We start from the raw sequence: 16,915 nt of genomic DNA on the forward strand, positions 1-16,915 counted from the left end.
GTATCTAGATAAATACCCACCCTTTTTGTTCCATATGTTGTTTACGTGAAAAGGTAGACAATGTTGCACATTTCCCATGTACATGTTTCTTATTTTTCCAGAACCTCAAAAGCTTCTTGTGTGTGAGAAGTATGTACAACTATATACTTCTATTTTCCACCAGCCATCCCGAGCCTGTAAAGAACTGTTATTTAATAGTAAATACATGTGACAGTGATATTATGGTTCACGCTGAAACTAGATGGAGAGAGGCCATTTTATTTGTCAGAATGGGTCAGGGACCAAGGAGAGATGTGAACCAAGCCTCTGCAAAACTATCCATTTTATCCATATTCTTAAGGGTGATGAAGTGGAAAATGAGTTAGGAAATAGGAAAAAGTAGGCAAGGATGAAGAAATTAATATTGAAATCAAAATCATGCTACCCGCTGGCCGCTGATTTGACCTGCGGGACTCTGTTCACCCCGTTCCCGCTGCAGCCTGTTCCCGCATTTCTCACCAAGAATCATTTTACTTGGGAGAACCCTCTGCAGAGAGATGCTAGCAGGAGTTTGCACCTGGCAGTCATACATTATGTACCTAATGAGCAAATGAAATGTTTAATAACTGTACTGTGAAAATAAAGCTTAAAACAGTCAATTCCTGCTGAGGATGCTTATCTACACCTGATGCATGCGGCTGGGCCATCTCAGATCTTCAGCTTCATTTGTATTTTTATCCCCTCAGTGGGTCCTGCTGAGGAGAGTAACATTAAAGCCAAAGCAATGCTCACTTAATTAGTTGTATACCTGTGTAGACCCATTTATTTAGCATATCGACATCATATGTTCTACCTAAGGGTCGCCTGAAACACTTCTTCAACATGCACCCTGGGTAGGGGAAAATCTATAGTGGTTTCAGATGGAACATTTGTAAATTTAAATTTTTCAATTAATCATGGATAATGTAAACTTGCTGTAGTTTAAACTGCCTATTTTTAGTTGAGCTGTCTGTTAGTTTGAAATAAAAAAGCAGAACGACCATAATTGTTATGCTTTTTATTAATAACTTTAAGAGAAAATGATAGAACATTTTTTTTTTTTTTTTTAGAAAGTACTGGTTTAACTCATAAGTTACTGTAATTGGATTTTAAGGATTTATTGGCTGGAGATTTCTTTCAATTCTTTTTTTTTTTTTTTTTTTTTTTTAACCATGGATTAACTAGTGCTTCCTAAAGCTTAAGGAGAGCAAAGAAATCTACATGTAAAGTTCAGTATGGGTAGAGTAGCTGTATTCTCCTTCCTTGTAGAATGTTATAGTTAATAGCTTAAAGATTAAATTTTTTGACCTTTATAGCTATAAGGAAATCGAGACCCAAAGAAAGTAGGCTGCTAAGCCAAAGTTACAAGACTTTATGACTTGTTCTTTGAAGTCCCAGTTAGGACTCTTCCTCAATATGTAAGTATTTATTTAAACACACATTCTGTGCCTAGAATTTTTTTTTACATATCATGGAAAAAAAAGTAATACAGGAAATCACAAACCTTTTGTCATGAAGACCAGCTTGGTCTTCAGGACTGGGGACCCATCCACTCTCAAGGGCCTGTCTGTGAAAGACAATGTTTCAGAGCCACGGTGCCAACCCTCTCACCACTCACTTGCTGCCCCCCTCAGCCTTGTTCACATCCTCTCCAGAAGTGACACAGTGCTCTTGTTCACACCTGAAAGTTGTTCTTCATATTCCGAAGTGATCACAGAGGATCATGACTGCCAGGTTAAGATTATATTAAATTAGTGGCTGAAAGCCATGAAAAGAATTCTTTTAACTTCTGTCTTTCATTTGCTTTTGCTTTGATATATTGCTCTGATAAATCTCGGAGAACTTTCATTGAAATTTTTTGTGTGTTTAGACCAATCATTAACATAAGCTCAGTTCTCCCAAAACAAAGAAGTAAATATGCAGACTTCTCTGGTGGTTACTCCCTAGATCTACAAAGAATAGGAAAAAACTCTCAAAAGCTCTGTCATTGCTCAACATTGAAGAACAGAAGTTCAATTCCCTGGTGTAAATGCTCTTTCTAATTCTTACTGTTCGCATTAGTTCTTTGGGAAGATAGGAGGGTAGTTCTCCTTCAGTGACTCAAAACATCTCGGAGCCCAACAAAGGCTACCATGCCTTAAGGCGGCCATGATGAGGAATGAGCACACAGAGACTGGGGGGGACCAGGGCCGCAAGAACAAAGCTGGCTTTTAAACTGGTTTTTGAGGACAGTGTGAAAAGGACCAAATTGGGGGCGCCTGGGTGGCACAGAGGGTTAAAGCCTCTGCCTTCGGCTCAGGTCATGATCCTAGGGTCCTGGGATCGAGTCCAGTGTGGGGCTCTCTGTTCAGCGGGAAGCCTGCTTCCCTCTCTCTCTGCCTGCCCCTCTGCCCACTTGTGATCTGTCTCTCTGTCAAATAAATAAATAAAATCTTTGGGAAAAAAAAAAAAAAAAGCCAAATTGCAGCAGAGGAAATGTGGCAGTGACAACCTCGACCCTGTTACTGAAATCTAGGAAGGTTCAATATGAAGGAATGGCCTCAAATTAAATGGTGCCCCAACAATCACAATTCATCAGTAGGTGAGAGGCAGCAAGAGCGTTCCCAGTGTCGTCTTCAGATTGCACTGAGCTCCCAGCTGCCACTCTCTAAGACGATGCTAAGTGATTTACCCTGCTTTCTCACTTGGCCATAGCTCATGCCATGAGACTGGTGATTTTATATAAAGATGTTTGCTTGATTTCAATGGTGTAGAAAATGGATTCAGAATTTTTTAAAAGATTTTATTTATTTATTTGACAGAGAGACAGAGAAAGAGAGAGCACAAGTAGGCAGAGTAGCAGGCAGAGGGAGAGGGAGAAGCAGACTCCCGGCCGAGCAGGGAGCCCGATGCAGAGTTCGATCCCAGGACCCTGGGATCATGACCTGAGCCGAAGGCAGCCGCTTAACTGACTGAGCCACCCACGTGCCCCGGATTCAGAATTTAACCAAAGGGGCAAGACACTGGTAGGGTCTCCAGCATAAGGTGAAGGATTAGAGGCATGATGTCTGGTCCTGTGGAAGGATGGGGATGCAGACTAGAAAATCCAGATGGGAGCCACTAACACATAGTGAACTACAAGTACATAAGAAAGGAGAGAAGCTCACCATGGAGAGCTTTTAAGGACCTAGTGTTCACCAGTGTCCAGGCTTGAAACATTGGTGGTTCAGAGTAGAGAATGCTGAAATCTACCCAAATGCAAACGTAGCATAGGAACAGAGTTAATGCCCACCGAAAACCATACGCATCAGCTTTTGAATAGAGCATGTTTTCATAGAAGTCTTTGTTTTACAACATCTGTTCCCCTTTACTAAAGGGCAGTTTTGAAACCAAAGTTATCTTTTTGGCTACTGGTAACTCTCCTAAGAAATGTGCTTCATAGTCTTTTCTTAATTCCCCATCCAGGAAAAGGAGAAAAAAATATTTAAGACCATAAAGTACCTCAGGAAAACTCTGCTAATGAACTCTAAAAACTTTTCAAATTCTTCCCCTAAACTGGAATTTTTACTGAAATTAATTTGACCTTCATCCTTTGATCTCCAGGGACCTTGGTGTTCTGTTCAGCAAAATAAAGAGAAGGTCACTAGATGAACTCCAAGAGCCCTTAAGGGAATAGCATTCTGAATTTCTTTGAATCTGTGAATATTACTTGAGAAAAGGCAAGTCACTTGAGGTTTAAACACTCTGTGTGGTCTTTGAAGCCAAGACAATGTCTTTAGTTCTTTTTGTAAAATGCAGTGTCTTGTATATTGTTCAACACTCAGTAGGCTCCAAATGTGTAAGTGTTGCCTGGACACTAGAGAAAATCAATTATAATGATCTTCTTTCTAATAGGTCTGAGTTATGGTACTCTCTAGGCATACTTGCATCGTACTGTAATACTTTAAGTATTTTAGATACAGTATAATACACTGTGGCTCTGCCCAAGTGTTTAGGATCCAGGACACAAAATACAGCATTAAAATGTACTTTTAGAGAGAAAACTTTTAATTTTTCCACATGCAAAGCTACAAAAGAGATAGTCAAATAAATAGGGAATTTTACAGAACACTCTAAAACAGTCTTTATTTTTGTATGTTTCCTGACACCAGGAGAAGTCAATGACATAGGCAGAGCTTATTATTTCCTACATAATTATGTAGGAATTATTTCCTACCTATTATTTCCTACATAATAAGCTCTGCCTTTGTCATTGACTTCTCCTAGTGTCATTCTCTTTGCAGATAACTATGTTAAGGTGAATTGATTTACAATATGTGTTAGATATACACTGCATGTGTTTAAGAGTTAAACTGTCAATTTTTCAGACATAATTTAGTTTATTAAAAATTTTAAAGCTGGGGGAGTCTGGGTGGCACAGTCCTTTGAGCATCTGACTCTTGGTTTTGGCTCAGGTCATGATCTCAGGATCATGAGATGGAGCCCCAGGAAGGGTTCTGAGCTCAGTGCAGAGTCTGCTTGAGATTCCCTCTTCTTCCTCTACCCCTCCCTCTCGTGCTCACTCTCTCTTTCTAAAATAAATACATAAATCTTTACAATATATATGTATAAAATAAAAAATTTAAAGCTAAAACTTTTTAAAATAAAATAGATTTCATAATCAAGAACACCTAAGTCAAAATTGGAACAAAAGTAAATACATAAAAGCTATGTACAGAAATCTGTGTTAGTTTTTAAAATGCACCGACTCAAATATAGGAAAGGAAGAGGTAGCTCATGGAATGTTCTAAGAGAAGCAGCTTTCCATGGCAATAAAGTTTAACTCCGGTTTAAGCAGAACATGGTGAACATTCTAGAAGGGAAAATAAGCATAATTCAAGAAATGGAATTCCAAAGTAGGGGTTCAATAGATTCTCAGGGTTCACCAGTCCTCTATGAAAATTCCTCTTTAAACTTTGTGCTTTTACTTCAGTGATTATCTACAATATTAATGTGAATTACACATATTGGAGCATCTGGAGAGCCATTTTATATCATCACTTTGCCAGGGGTTTTAGTTCCTGCCTCTGTATTTGAGTTTAGAACCAAGTTGACTCCAGGAACACTGCATTTCTAGTCAGAAGCTACAGAGAAAATGATGGAGGTAGACTTGATATACAAAGAGTTTGTTAACATCCAACAAAGACCAGCTGGCATTACATTCTCCGAAAGAAACAAGGTTTTCCTCTTAATTCAACCAGAGGAACTTGGTAGTCTTAAACTGAGCACATAAGACAAACCCAAAATGACTTTTGCCATAGCAGTCTGTACCCATTTATATGGGTGTTTTCTTTTAGCCAAACAAGCTCACCCATCATATTAAACTAAGGATGTTAATCCCAGTTGTGCTATTTTTATAGGACTTTGCTATTTAATTTTAAGTGTGATTTGGTCTTATAGCACAGTATAAGAATTACAAGTTTATAAAAGCCAGGCCACATGTTATGCTTGTATATATTTAAATAACATTGTAATAAAAGTTTAAATCAGTGCTGGAATTTATTAGAATGTTGTTTTCACCTTTATGTTAAAACCCTATTCGACCATGAGAAAATACAAAACAATAAATAGTTTCTATCCTAAAGTTACTATAGTCTTTGAGCTAGATTTCATATTCTTTTACATTGCTTCTTCAAAAAGCTAACTTAAATTGAATAAGCTGGATCAACATATTAATGCTAAGTCCTTAATTTGCTCAGTGGCGTTAGATAGATCTTGATACAAACCTGCCTGCCCTTTCCTAAATGTGTGAGGCTGAGTAAGTTACTTCATTTCTTCTCTCCACTTTAAGATCCTCATATGTGAACTGAAAATTAGCATAATGTTTTGTCAATTAAATATTATTAGTAGCTTGCCCTCTTTGAACAAGTTATAGGAACCAGCCCCTTTAATTACATAATCTTATTTAAACCTCACAAATTATCATTTCCATTTTACAGAAGAAGAAACAGGCCAAGGGAAGTTAGGTCAGTTGACCAAGGGATTACATGGCTAGTACATAGTTGAGAGTTCCAGGATCTGAATGTAGACTAGACTGATAAATCCCAAATTCTTCCCCACTATGTTTTTTGGCCTGAAATGACTTAAAGTACTGACCATAGGTCTGGAGCTTATGGACACTCAGTAAATATTTCCTCTCTTAAAGAAAATGATTCACATTTCTCCTGTTTCTATATTTCTTTTCATCTAGCTACCAAGAACTTAAGACCACCCTCTAGTGATAAATCACTCCAACTGCAAACTTTGGAATTTTAAAAGTGAAAGAATATAAGTATGAAGGAATTCGTGCTAGGCCAAATAAATACGAAAGTGTGAGAAAAGGTGCTATGTTATGATTTATCATTATTTTGCCTAGCATATGCCTAATTGTTGACCTCTTGGACTGTTCCCATTATTTTTTTCCAATAAACAAATGGCCACAATTTTTTGATTGTAAAATAACCTCTGAGTTCTGTTAATTAGAATTAAATTTATAAAACTATGATCAAAACAAAACATTTTCCCCAAAATATGTAGTTATAGACCACTGGGATCATGAGAACTCAAATGTTATTTTTGATGGTACACAAGAACTCAGGCAAACTTCTTTCCATGATTTAATTCAAATACCCTCTGTGCTGAGGTTTTGGTTACAAAGCTAAGAATGACAAAGTCCGTTAAGTATGTGAGGTATACTAGCTGATTCAATAAGCCTTCATAAAACCTTTATTTTATGCTATAAGGACAAATTATATTGCTGCTGTAAGCTAAGCAGGATTTATAAGCAAATTTCAGACCCAAAAAGAAAAGGTATCCATTGTTTCTAACAGAAATGTCATCTAGTAGAAAGTCAGCAATTCCTACAAATTATTTTATTGAGAGAAGCTATACTGATCACAACATAATAATATCTTTTTTTCCCCAAAAAGAGAATTAGGAGTGAGATCCTATGAGCTTAGCCAGTAGGACTTTATTTTACTATAACATCTAATAGTCATTTATAGATCAAGAGTGACTATCTCTTTTAATGGGACAAATATTCCTGTTAAACAATTTAGACTTTATTTGGGCAAGCTAGCACAGGGCTTTTTGGCCCAAAGCTGGGACTGGCACCAAATGAGTTCCACTGACACTTTGTAGGGCGTGATGAACAGTCCGGAGCTCCCAGGCAATCTTTCACATTGTGATTTGGAATCCACTTGAAATTACATATGACTGGTGGAGCATCGTCTGGAGAGGTCTAATCAGAATTTGTCTTCCATTCAGTAGAAATAAAATGAGCCCATTCATTGTGTCATAATTCATCTCTATACTCCAGAATGAACAATAACCCAAAATCAATGCCAACCCACTGGAGTTGGCTTCCACGCTTGAGAGATTGTTCCCCAGAATGTTTTATACATCACTTTCCTCACTCTGTGTTTTCTATTTCAGGGCCTACTCTTCCCAAGACTCATGTTAAGACAGCCTCTCTTGGGTTGGCTGGAAAGGCAAGATCTCCTTTGCTTCCTGTATCTGTGCCCACAGCCCCTGAAGTATCCGAGGAGAGCCACAAAGCAACAGAGGACCCGGCCAATGTAAGGCCATCCTTGAAATTTATGCTGCATCAGGTGAAACAGTGACGGCTGCTATACTTAAAAAGCAATCTTAAAACTCAAGCAGACGACTAAAGAATGTGTGACTTTATATACTTACACATCTGTATATGTCTATAGATGTATATATGTATTCCTTGCAATGAGTTGAAATACCTCAGCATTTGGCTACATATAGGATGATTCTTTAAACAAAACAAAAAAATAATAATAACAAAAAGCTATACTCTGAAGACTTTTCTCAAGTTATCAGATGTGTCACTTCTAAAATCATACAGTAGCCTAGACATAGAGAATCGAAAAGAAGAAAATACAAAGTGAAGAAATGAAGGTAGGAGTTTAAGAGGAAAAAGAGAAGGAACAGACATATTTAGGAAATAAGAGAAAATTTAGTTATTGGAGAGAAAACATTTGCTAACTAGAGGAAAAAATTAAAATGTGATCAAATTAGAAAACTCAGAAAGATAGTCAATGGAGACAAAAAAAAAAATCTAAATTTTGAGAGAGCAAAACAGTTCTCCCAAAAATGGATTATAAAAGAGATTTGAAGAGATATTGCCTAAAGGCAAAGATTTAGAAACCTTTACAGTGTTTCTGAATATAATTCAAGAGAAAGTATTTAAAAGGAGAAAAAAGAGCTATCATATCATATACATTGAAAAATCACAGTGGAAGGGGAGATAAAAAGATGAGAAAAACAAGTTAGAATCATCTCATTTGAATGAACAATAAATTTTTTCTTGACTTTATTGTTTTCAGTTCTGCAAGGACAAGGTGTTTTAAGGACATGGAAACCAGGGAATCTGGATATATGTATGTGTGTGAGTGTTCGGCAGAAGTATATTACATGATTAACATATGTTTTGTATACTTTAAAAAGATTCAAATTTATAGGAACCGATTGCACTACTTTGTCAGGATTTGGCTATAGTTAGTACAATATTCGTTTAGTTTCAGGGTTGTTGGCCATATCTCATCATCTATGTAATGTATCTCATCTCAAAAGGAATTATGTCAGGTAGCCTATATTTGTATATAAGGTTGGTCCTAAAGAGTGACAACCAAAGCTATATAATATTAAAAGCAGTAAGATTGTATGTTAAAGGATACACAGAAACAGGGCAAATAAACTAGATCAGCACTGCCCTATAGGAATATAATGTGAACTATATGTGTAATTTTAAATTTCCTAGAAGCCACATTAAAAGATGTAAAAATAAATGATATTTTAATACTATCTTCCATCTAACCCAGTATTTCCAAAATACTACCATTTTTAACATGCAATAAATACCAAAAACTTGTCGAAAAGATATATTACATTTTCATACTAAGTGTTCAGAATCTGGTGTGTATTTTATACATATAAAAAAAATTTCAATTCAGACTAATCACATTTCAGAAATCCAGTAGCTGCACGATGCTAGTAGTTGCTGTGTTGGACAATGATAGCTAGATAATTTAAGAAAAACAACCCAAACCACAGTTAGGAAACAAGTTTCCAACGGATCACATTCCTTCAACCTCTCCCCCTTCATATGTAGACCAGTCTTTGAGCCAAACTGGCTACTTTTCCTTCCCCATTAAGCACTGGAGATTATGTGGTATATGACCACTCATTGGTATGCAGAGATTTCTATAAAAAGGAAGCATTTTCTGCATATTTAATGTCATGCATTCTGAGCTGTTTCCTTAGTGGCTAGAGAAAGTTGGTGCTCATCACTCAAATACTCTCCAGTGGTGTGCTCTGCTGATCAATGGTATTTATTTGGCAGGATTAGATACACATTCTGACCAGGTAGTAAGTAATGCTTTCTCTCCTACACAGAGCTACGACTCAGGTCTCATTGTTTCAATAACTTAATCAAATTAGTGACCAAGAATAATCAAGTAGGACAGGTTTGTATTAGTCAAAACAAAGAGTATGTTGAGAAAAGAAAAGAAAAACTAATATTTATCGAGCAGGTAACACCCACCAACACTGACTGATTAAATCCTCCCAGTATTAACCTGAATACTTGCCTCATTGAATCCTACACAATGAGGCAAACTTGTTACTCCCGTTTGACACCTAAACAGATAGACTCAAAAAGAACAAGTATATGAAAGAGCTGGGATTCTAATCAATACCACAGCCTTATTTTCCCCACTGGCTAGCCATCAGAATTACTTGGGAAGTTTAAAAAGAGAAAGGATCTATGGGGTGCCTGGGTGGCTCATTGAGTTAAAGCCGCTGCCTTCGGCTCAGGTCATGATCCCAGGGTCCTGGGATCGAGCCCGCATTGGGCTCTCTGCTCAGCAGGGAGCCTGCTTCCTCCTCTCTCTCTCTCTCTCTCTCTCTCTCTGCCTGCCTCTCTGCCTACTTGTGATCTCTGTCTAAAAAAAAAAAAAAAAAAAGGAGAGAAAGAGAGAGAGAGATTCTAACCATCTTATATTAATTGCATCAGAAACTGCATCAGAATTCCTGAGGACAACAATGGGGATATCTGTTCCGTGATAACTAATGATCTTATATTACTAATAACCTGATTCTCATGGCTTCCAGTAAGAGTTCTAGAGAGTATGTTCACTAACACTTCCAAGATTTCCTCAGTTCAACTTCTTTGTTGTATCCACCAATCAAATGTGCTAGAAGACTGCCTTTACAATCATGCATATAGGCAACTCTGGTTTGGGGTGAGAATTTTGTTTCTACGTACAAACTGAAGTCATACTCCTCGGGCCTTTCATTGGTCAAGGCAAACAAAGCCCATCAAACTTCCACACGCAAAAATATACCTACATTGTGTTATGAAAAAAAAAAAAGGGACATGGTGATATCATGTTCAGATCCTGCTGGGTGACCCACAGGAAAGAAAAAGGAGAGTAACACATTGAACATGTACCATGTGCTGGTCACTGTGCTGGTCACTACACAGGCCACAAGGTGCACAGGATAGCTATGAAATAGATGACCATCCTCATTTTATAGCTGAGAAGAGCTGTGGATCAGAGAGGCTCACTAACTTATCTGAGACCACACAGTTCTATGCTGGTAGATAGAACTTGATGTGAAATGAGACTTTTTGTTTGTTTTGTTTTTGATTAAAGCTTTTCCCTCAACACAGGGATGGTTAGTGAAACGCGAGGCAATCATTCCTCTCATCGTTGCCTCTTTCATTACCAGCATCTTCATTTAGTGGATTATATTCCGAGCACAGCCTCTTGCTTTGGCTGTGGGCCACTGTGTCATGGTTGGTAATACAAAGTAAAACAACTAGATGTGGCCACTGCCTTCATAAAAGGGGGTACCGGTGTTCACCTGGCCTGACTCTTTCTTCTCGTTCTTTCTGCAGGTATATGAACAAGATGATTTGAGCGAACAAATGGCAAGCTTGGAAGGGCTAATGAAGCAACTTAATGCCATCACAGGCTCGGCCTTTTAACACATCTTACCCAGCTGATGAGGTGTATTTTCCGGGAACTTTGCAGCATACCAATTACCCATAAACAGCACACCTGTGTCCAAGAACTCTTAACCAGTGTACAGGTCAACCATCAGGACCACTCAGTTATGGAAGATCCTGAAGCAGTTCAGAAGGAAAGAGCATTCCTTCTTTCATAGGCATCAGGAATTTCACAATGATTACCATGGGGTCCCTACACAAAAGCAAAGATACATCCTCACTGCAATGTCAAAGCTGAAGCTGCTAGCCTAGTCCTGGGTCTTTGCCACTGCAGTGACCACGCTGTCATAACTAAGGTTTGGGTTTTCCTTCACGGAGGCCTGTCATTTCCTTTCTGCGTAGGTCTAGTCTTACAAAATGCAAGTGCATTACCGAAGCCTGTACCATGCCATCGCATATCAGCGCGAGCTCATTATTTTGTTTTCAACTTCAAAGTACAAAGCACCCACGGAAATTCTCTCGCCACATAGCACCAAAGGATTGGATGTTTTCTTGACAGCACAAAAAGTAAATAAGTAAACAAAAGGCAGCGAATGCTTATGTTTTGTAACTCAGACATTCATCTTGCACAAGTGGTGGATATTAACCAGTGGCTGTAAAATTCACCCATTTTAGCAAGTATTTGTAAATCCACCCTTGGTTAATATTTATGTCTGGAGAATAGGAACATAAAAATCTGCAACTAGGGGCATCCTGCCAGCAGCAGTCTGTTTCCTAAAAGAGGATACAATATGCAATCTTCTCAGACACACGGTAATTACATGCTTAAGCTTGTAATAGACACTTTTCAATTTGGGTGGCTTTTGTGCCATATCACACTGTGATGATATTTCAAAGCTTCACCGTGGCCATCTTCCTCAGAAGTCTGGCCGGAAGAGCACCCCTCCCCCACTTCATCCTGTCCCTCCCTGAGTTCTCCTTGGCAGCCAGCCTTGGGCAAGGTGGCCAGCTTCACATACCGCTTGGCCTCCTGACCATCGTCCCTGTCACCCTCTGTGGAAACGGCAGACTCCCTGAGAACAGGCCCTGAGGAAGGGAAGGAAAATGGAAGGCAGTTTCAATCAGTACCTACTCTTGTGTGACGTCACTTCCGCCAACAGGCTCCTCACTGACTCAGAGGGGGCAGCATTGGTCATTGGCGGCCCCCAGGCCCTGTTGTCAGGGGAACCTTCTACACTATGCCTGCCCAGAGTCAGAGAGGAGCAGAGCGGAAGGTGCCGCTTGACCCTTCTGATGCATTATAAATCCAGTGGCTGCTTTTCAGAGCTGCATCTTCATTGTGAACTAGAATTTTAAACTTCTAATGCCATGTTTATCTACGGCTTGGAACTAGGTGAAATTAAGAACATTTTGTGTGCACCCTTTTAGTTTCTGAATTTCCAGCTGCATTTGGAGTTAATCCCTGTTTATGCAGCTGAATTGCCAAAAGGGAGCTAGTTTGCATATTTATCAGTTAGGCGACTTGAAAACCCAATAAGAGAGTTTCAGCTGAATTATTCCTTTCAGCTCTGTCTTTGATTTCAAGCTTGAGTAGGTCATAATTTTAAAAGAGCATGGAAGGGATAGGATCTTTACAACCTAATAGCTCCTTTTATTAGGTGGGTAATTATATATGAATCCCTGAATAAAATATTTTGAGCAAAATGGCACTGTAACAGAAGTAATAATTCAGATTATTTTTTTACAGTTTTATGTCGGGAAGGAAATCTGATGTCAAAGAGAGGGCTTGTTCAAATGGTTCATTAGAAAGTCCGGTCCATTTGTGAAGTTGTTCCTTCAACAAGAGTGCTTATTCAATTTGCTAAGATTTTCTTGAAGTTCTTCTGAAGAGCTATGTGACGTTATTCTATGGGGCAGACGACTCTTCTTCAAAATCTGGGCACTTAGGTAGACAACCCTCCACTGACCAGGAACAAGGCATTTCCTAATATAATACTGAATCTTGCCAAAATAATTCATGACTTCAGAAAATGTTCACTAGGCTAGCTTTATCCTCTCGAGGTCCTAGAATGCCCCCCCATTTCTAATGCTGATAAGGACTATTCTCTGATAGTATTTGTTATCCAAGGAATGTCAGCCTGAGTGCTCTGTTTGGAATGGGCTACAAATCTCAAATTTCAGATTGAGTCACATCTTCAATCTGTAGACTGTATCTGGACAATCAAGAGAACTATCATTCTTCACAAAATCCTCGATGACTCTAGTCAAAGTCACAGACATTAACAAATAAAAATTTTTAAAACTACATGAAAATATGCATTATTTGTTTTCAGCATGAGGTACATTTCTGGTGCATGCTCTTGGAGCTTTCTTCATTAAAGAAATACAATGGATTATTTTAGTAATTGGGAATGCTAATAACTCTTTGCTTCATGCCTCAAAGATATAGTAGAATCCATTTAAATTCTCTCAAGAGACTCTTGTTTGCTTTACCCAATGATTTTAATATGCAATGACTTTGCCACAACTTTTATAAAGCTCTGGTCCCTACTCAGAGCTCACATATGTATATTGCCTGCTCAAGTTTTCAGGTAGCTTTTTAATTTCCCAGTCTTCTGATCTGTTGACAAGAAGCAATCTGTGAAGACTGCAAGATAGCCTCTATTTTGTTCCCACTCCGAGCCTAGTTCATAACATGCAGTGCTCTTTAAGCTCATAAATCTCTCTGACTCCCATAGGGTGATACTTGACAGCCAACCAGCAGTTCTGCCACCAGGATCATTTCTCCCTGAAAAAGAAGAAAATAAAACTTGGCAGGATATGCTCAGGCCTCCCCTGCACTGGGCTGAACTGTCAGGCAAGAGCCTCCTCTTGAAAAAGTTTAGTATTTTTCTTTTGTATTTCATACCGATGAGAAAGCTATTTTTCTTTCCTCTAGAAATTTCTGCATTTGTTAAACTCACAAAAATGCAGACAGCTCAAAATGCATAAGGCATATTTGGAGGATGCTCTAGCCAAAAGTTAAATATTTCTTACTGATTCAGATTCAGTTTAAAAAAAAGAGAATCCTACATAAAAATTCATACAAAGAGTTACCTCTTTGTAAAAATAGTGCTATAAGCTTCCAGAATATGTAAACAATGGTACTTCACATTTGGGTATTATAAAATGCACACTCAGTTGAACAATCTGGAATAAAAAAATTAGCAGAGAGAAATAGGTCAAGCCCAGGGATATAAGAGGTGAATTTATTGAAGTTTCCCATGAGGGATTGGATAGAACATTGTTCTCTTCAAAATAAGGGGAGCTTGAAATGACACACATGTTTGGTCCTCTGCCTCAGCAGGAGCTATGAAGGGAGAGTGGCCCAGCATTCATGTGTCATTCCCATCAATATCTGGAAACTTTAAAGTTTGGCACTTACAGCTTTTCCAATAAAGAATCTCTAAGTATAGATCTTTCTGGAAACCTTCCATAGTCTGTTTGGAGATGGCTGCTCATTCTTACCCACCCTTTTGATACATTTATCTGTTGACTTTATTTAGAGGAACATCTAAAGTCTTCTCCAATTTAAGAGAGGGTTTCATATGGCAGCTGGACTATAACTCCAACAACAACAAAAATGTCACCTCTAAAGAAATCACCTTACCATTTCATATGAAATTGTATCCCAGACTCTGACTTCTTGTGGTTTTACAATTTCCATCTCTCGTCCATAAGAGAGAGAGAAATAGAAAAAATTCCCTAGTTTTATGTGTGTTTAGAAAAAAAAAAAATCATCTGAATTATCGAATAGATGTGAAACAAGGTTGCTTTCCCTCCCTCAATCGACTAGTTGACTTCATACAATCGCTGAGTGTCCTGGAGGCCAGAGGCGAACATCCCTCGCCTGTTCATAACCATAATATAATACAGAGCCCATAACCTAGAAGAGCTTCAGAACAGGCATACACACACATCTGCCATCTCTTTCTCTAAAACTACTTTCAAAGCAACGTTTTACTCTTCTATTTTGTCTATTTCTCTAGTGACTTTCAGAAATCACTTAAATATTGCACAGAAGAGCTTTTCACAGGATTCCATGGCTTTAAATTACACTAGCTACTTAGAAAATCATAGATATTTTGTGTGATATTCCATCCCAATGAAAAATATGCATTCCCGTGCCTCAATACTTTGCTATCCAAATACCTGCTTTCAAGAGGTAATGATGAAAAGAAATGCCTGAGTATTTTCCTGGTCAGTGAGGTTGCAGAAGAGACCAATACCATGCCCATATAAGCAAACAAATCTTACTTCTGGGCTCTGCATTGCCACCCTTGGGTAATGTTCATTTGGCGACTTCTGGCTGCACTCTCTGAAGGATTTCTTCTCTTGCTCTCAGTAGAGAGCCTTTGTACATGTCATCCTATAATTTTTTGTTGGCTGGAGAGCAACAGCTAAACTCTGCAAGATGTCACAGATGCATGGGCCAAGGGATCTCACTGTGTGCTGAACGTGTTATCTTCAGAAGCAAGAAAGGAATGTTGGAGAGGAGGAGAAAGGCTGTTTTTTATTATTGTAGGGTAAACCTGACAATTCTGACCTTGGTGAATTGTCAGTTTGTTTGGGGGATGGGTGGGTGGGTCTGGGGTGTACTTTTTATAAGTAATATTTAATTTATTATTTAGAGTGGCTTCTTTTTGGATAATTTATGATAAAAAGGGAGATCTGGTCGGAAATCTAGATACGGCTATTAAAGCTGCAGTGTTCCATATCTCAGAGGGACCACTTTGGAAATGAATTTGTCCATTGCTGAGTATGAGGATGCGTCCAGGCAAAGCCTCCGCTGAAGCAACATCAATACCACCTTCTCCCTTTCCAGGGTCATTCAAACAAGATAACACCAAATCTAAAATATTCTGCTAGCATTTTGCAGATCAATGCTACTCATTCTCTCAAAGGGCTTTGCAATTCAAATTGTTATTGTCCTAGTGGTAGGTTTATTTGTTAGAAATGGGTATACTACAGCTTTAACTAGCCTTAGTGGAAAAAGAAATTTTTTGTGGCTACAAAACACCTTTAAAAAAAAAAAAAAGGTATTTTGAGCCTACAAAGAGTTTCTTTAAATTGTCAAGACTCTAGCATTGTTAACCAAATTAGACTAGTGATTGCAATATTTAAGTGTAAATCTTGTTCTATGAGAAAGGATACTTGCTTACAGTTTCAAACAATGACTGTTTCTACACACGATCTTGTATACTACCACGCGAGGAAAAAAGGGGTTTTTGTAATCACAGTAGAACAGTCTCATATTCATTTTTTATAGAAATGTTATTCCAATGGTGCATTTTTTTGTTTAATAAATAAAGTTTTGATACAAAATTCTTTCTTCGAGTTATTTATATCAAATGACGGACACTAACAGCACCCAGCCCTCCTCCCTGCCTGTCTGCTCTTATCCTCAGGATAGGTACTGCCTTCTTTGACATCTGTGGCAGAGGCTGCAGGTTTCTGCTGTATCCCCTTGGCTCCTTCTACCATGTTCATGCTCGAGTCCAGGAGGTCTGCAATCTCAACAACCAATAGCCACGACTTTTCATTGGGGGACTGCCTCAGGCAGCCAGAACCCACTTTGCCTGCACGCACAGGAGAGCTGGAAACCCCTGATCACACCTCAGCAATAGCGGTGGCATATTCTGGCCCCTTTGCCCCTGATTGGGACAATGTTGTGGTGTGACCCAACTTTCCTCTAGAGCTCCTGTGCGGGACTCAGCCAAAGTGACTCAGGGGAGACAGCGCTCCACAATACCGCACCCTAGACATGCTACCCTTGCTTGGCTTGCCTCCTTTCTCTCTTCTTCTTCTGCCATTCCTTTAATGGCACTTTTACAAGGATCTTCATGTCGGGGTCCGTTTTGGGGGAAACCCAAGACAACA

At 38.7% G+C, this 16,915-nt stretch overlaps 1 protein-coding gene across 3 annotated transcripts in view; it reads left to right on the forward strand.

Annotated features, from left to right (window-relative positions):
- The window catches only part of DCC (DCC netrin 1 receptor), a 1,143,668-nt gene extending 1,127,308 nt beyond the window's left edge, over positions 1-16,360 (forward strand). For all 3 annotated transcript variants that reach the window (XM_045065635.1, XM_045065634.1, XM_045065636.1), the window contains exons 28-29: positions 7,450-7,592; positions 10,946-16,360. In XM_045065635.1, coding sequence (XP_044921570.1) covers positions 7,450-7,592; positions 10,946-11,035 — 233 coding nt within the window. In that variant the 3' untranslated portion in view covers positions 11,036-16,360. The remainder of the gene's footprint in view (positions 1-7,449; positions 7,593-10,945) is intronic.
- Positions 16,361-16,915: the final 555 nt, after the last annotated feature.

The sequence above is a fragment of the Mustela putorius genome, unplaced genomic scaffold, assembly GCF_011764305.1.
Source record: "Mustela putorius furo isolate JIRA1106 unplaced genomic scaffold, ASM1176430v1.1 tig00003858_pilon_pilon_pilon, whole genome shotgun sequence".
Lineage (NCBI taxonomy): Eukaryota > Metazoa > Chordata > Mammalia > Carnivora > Mustelidae > Mustela > Mustela putorius.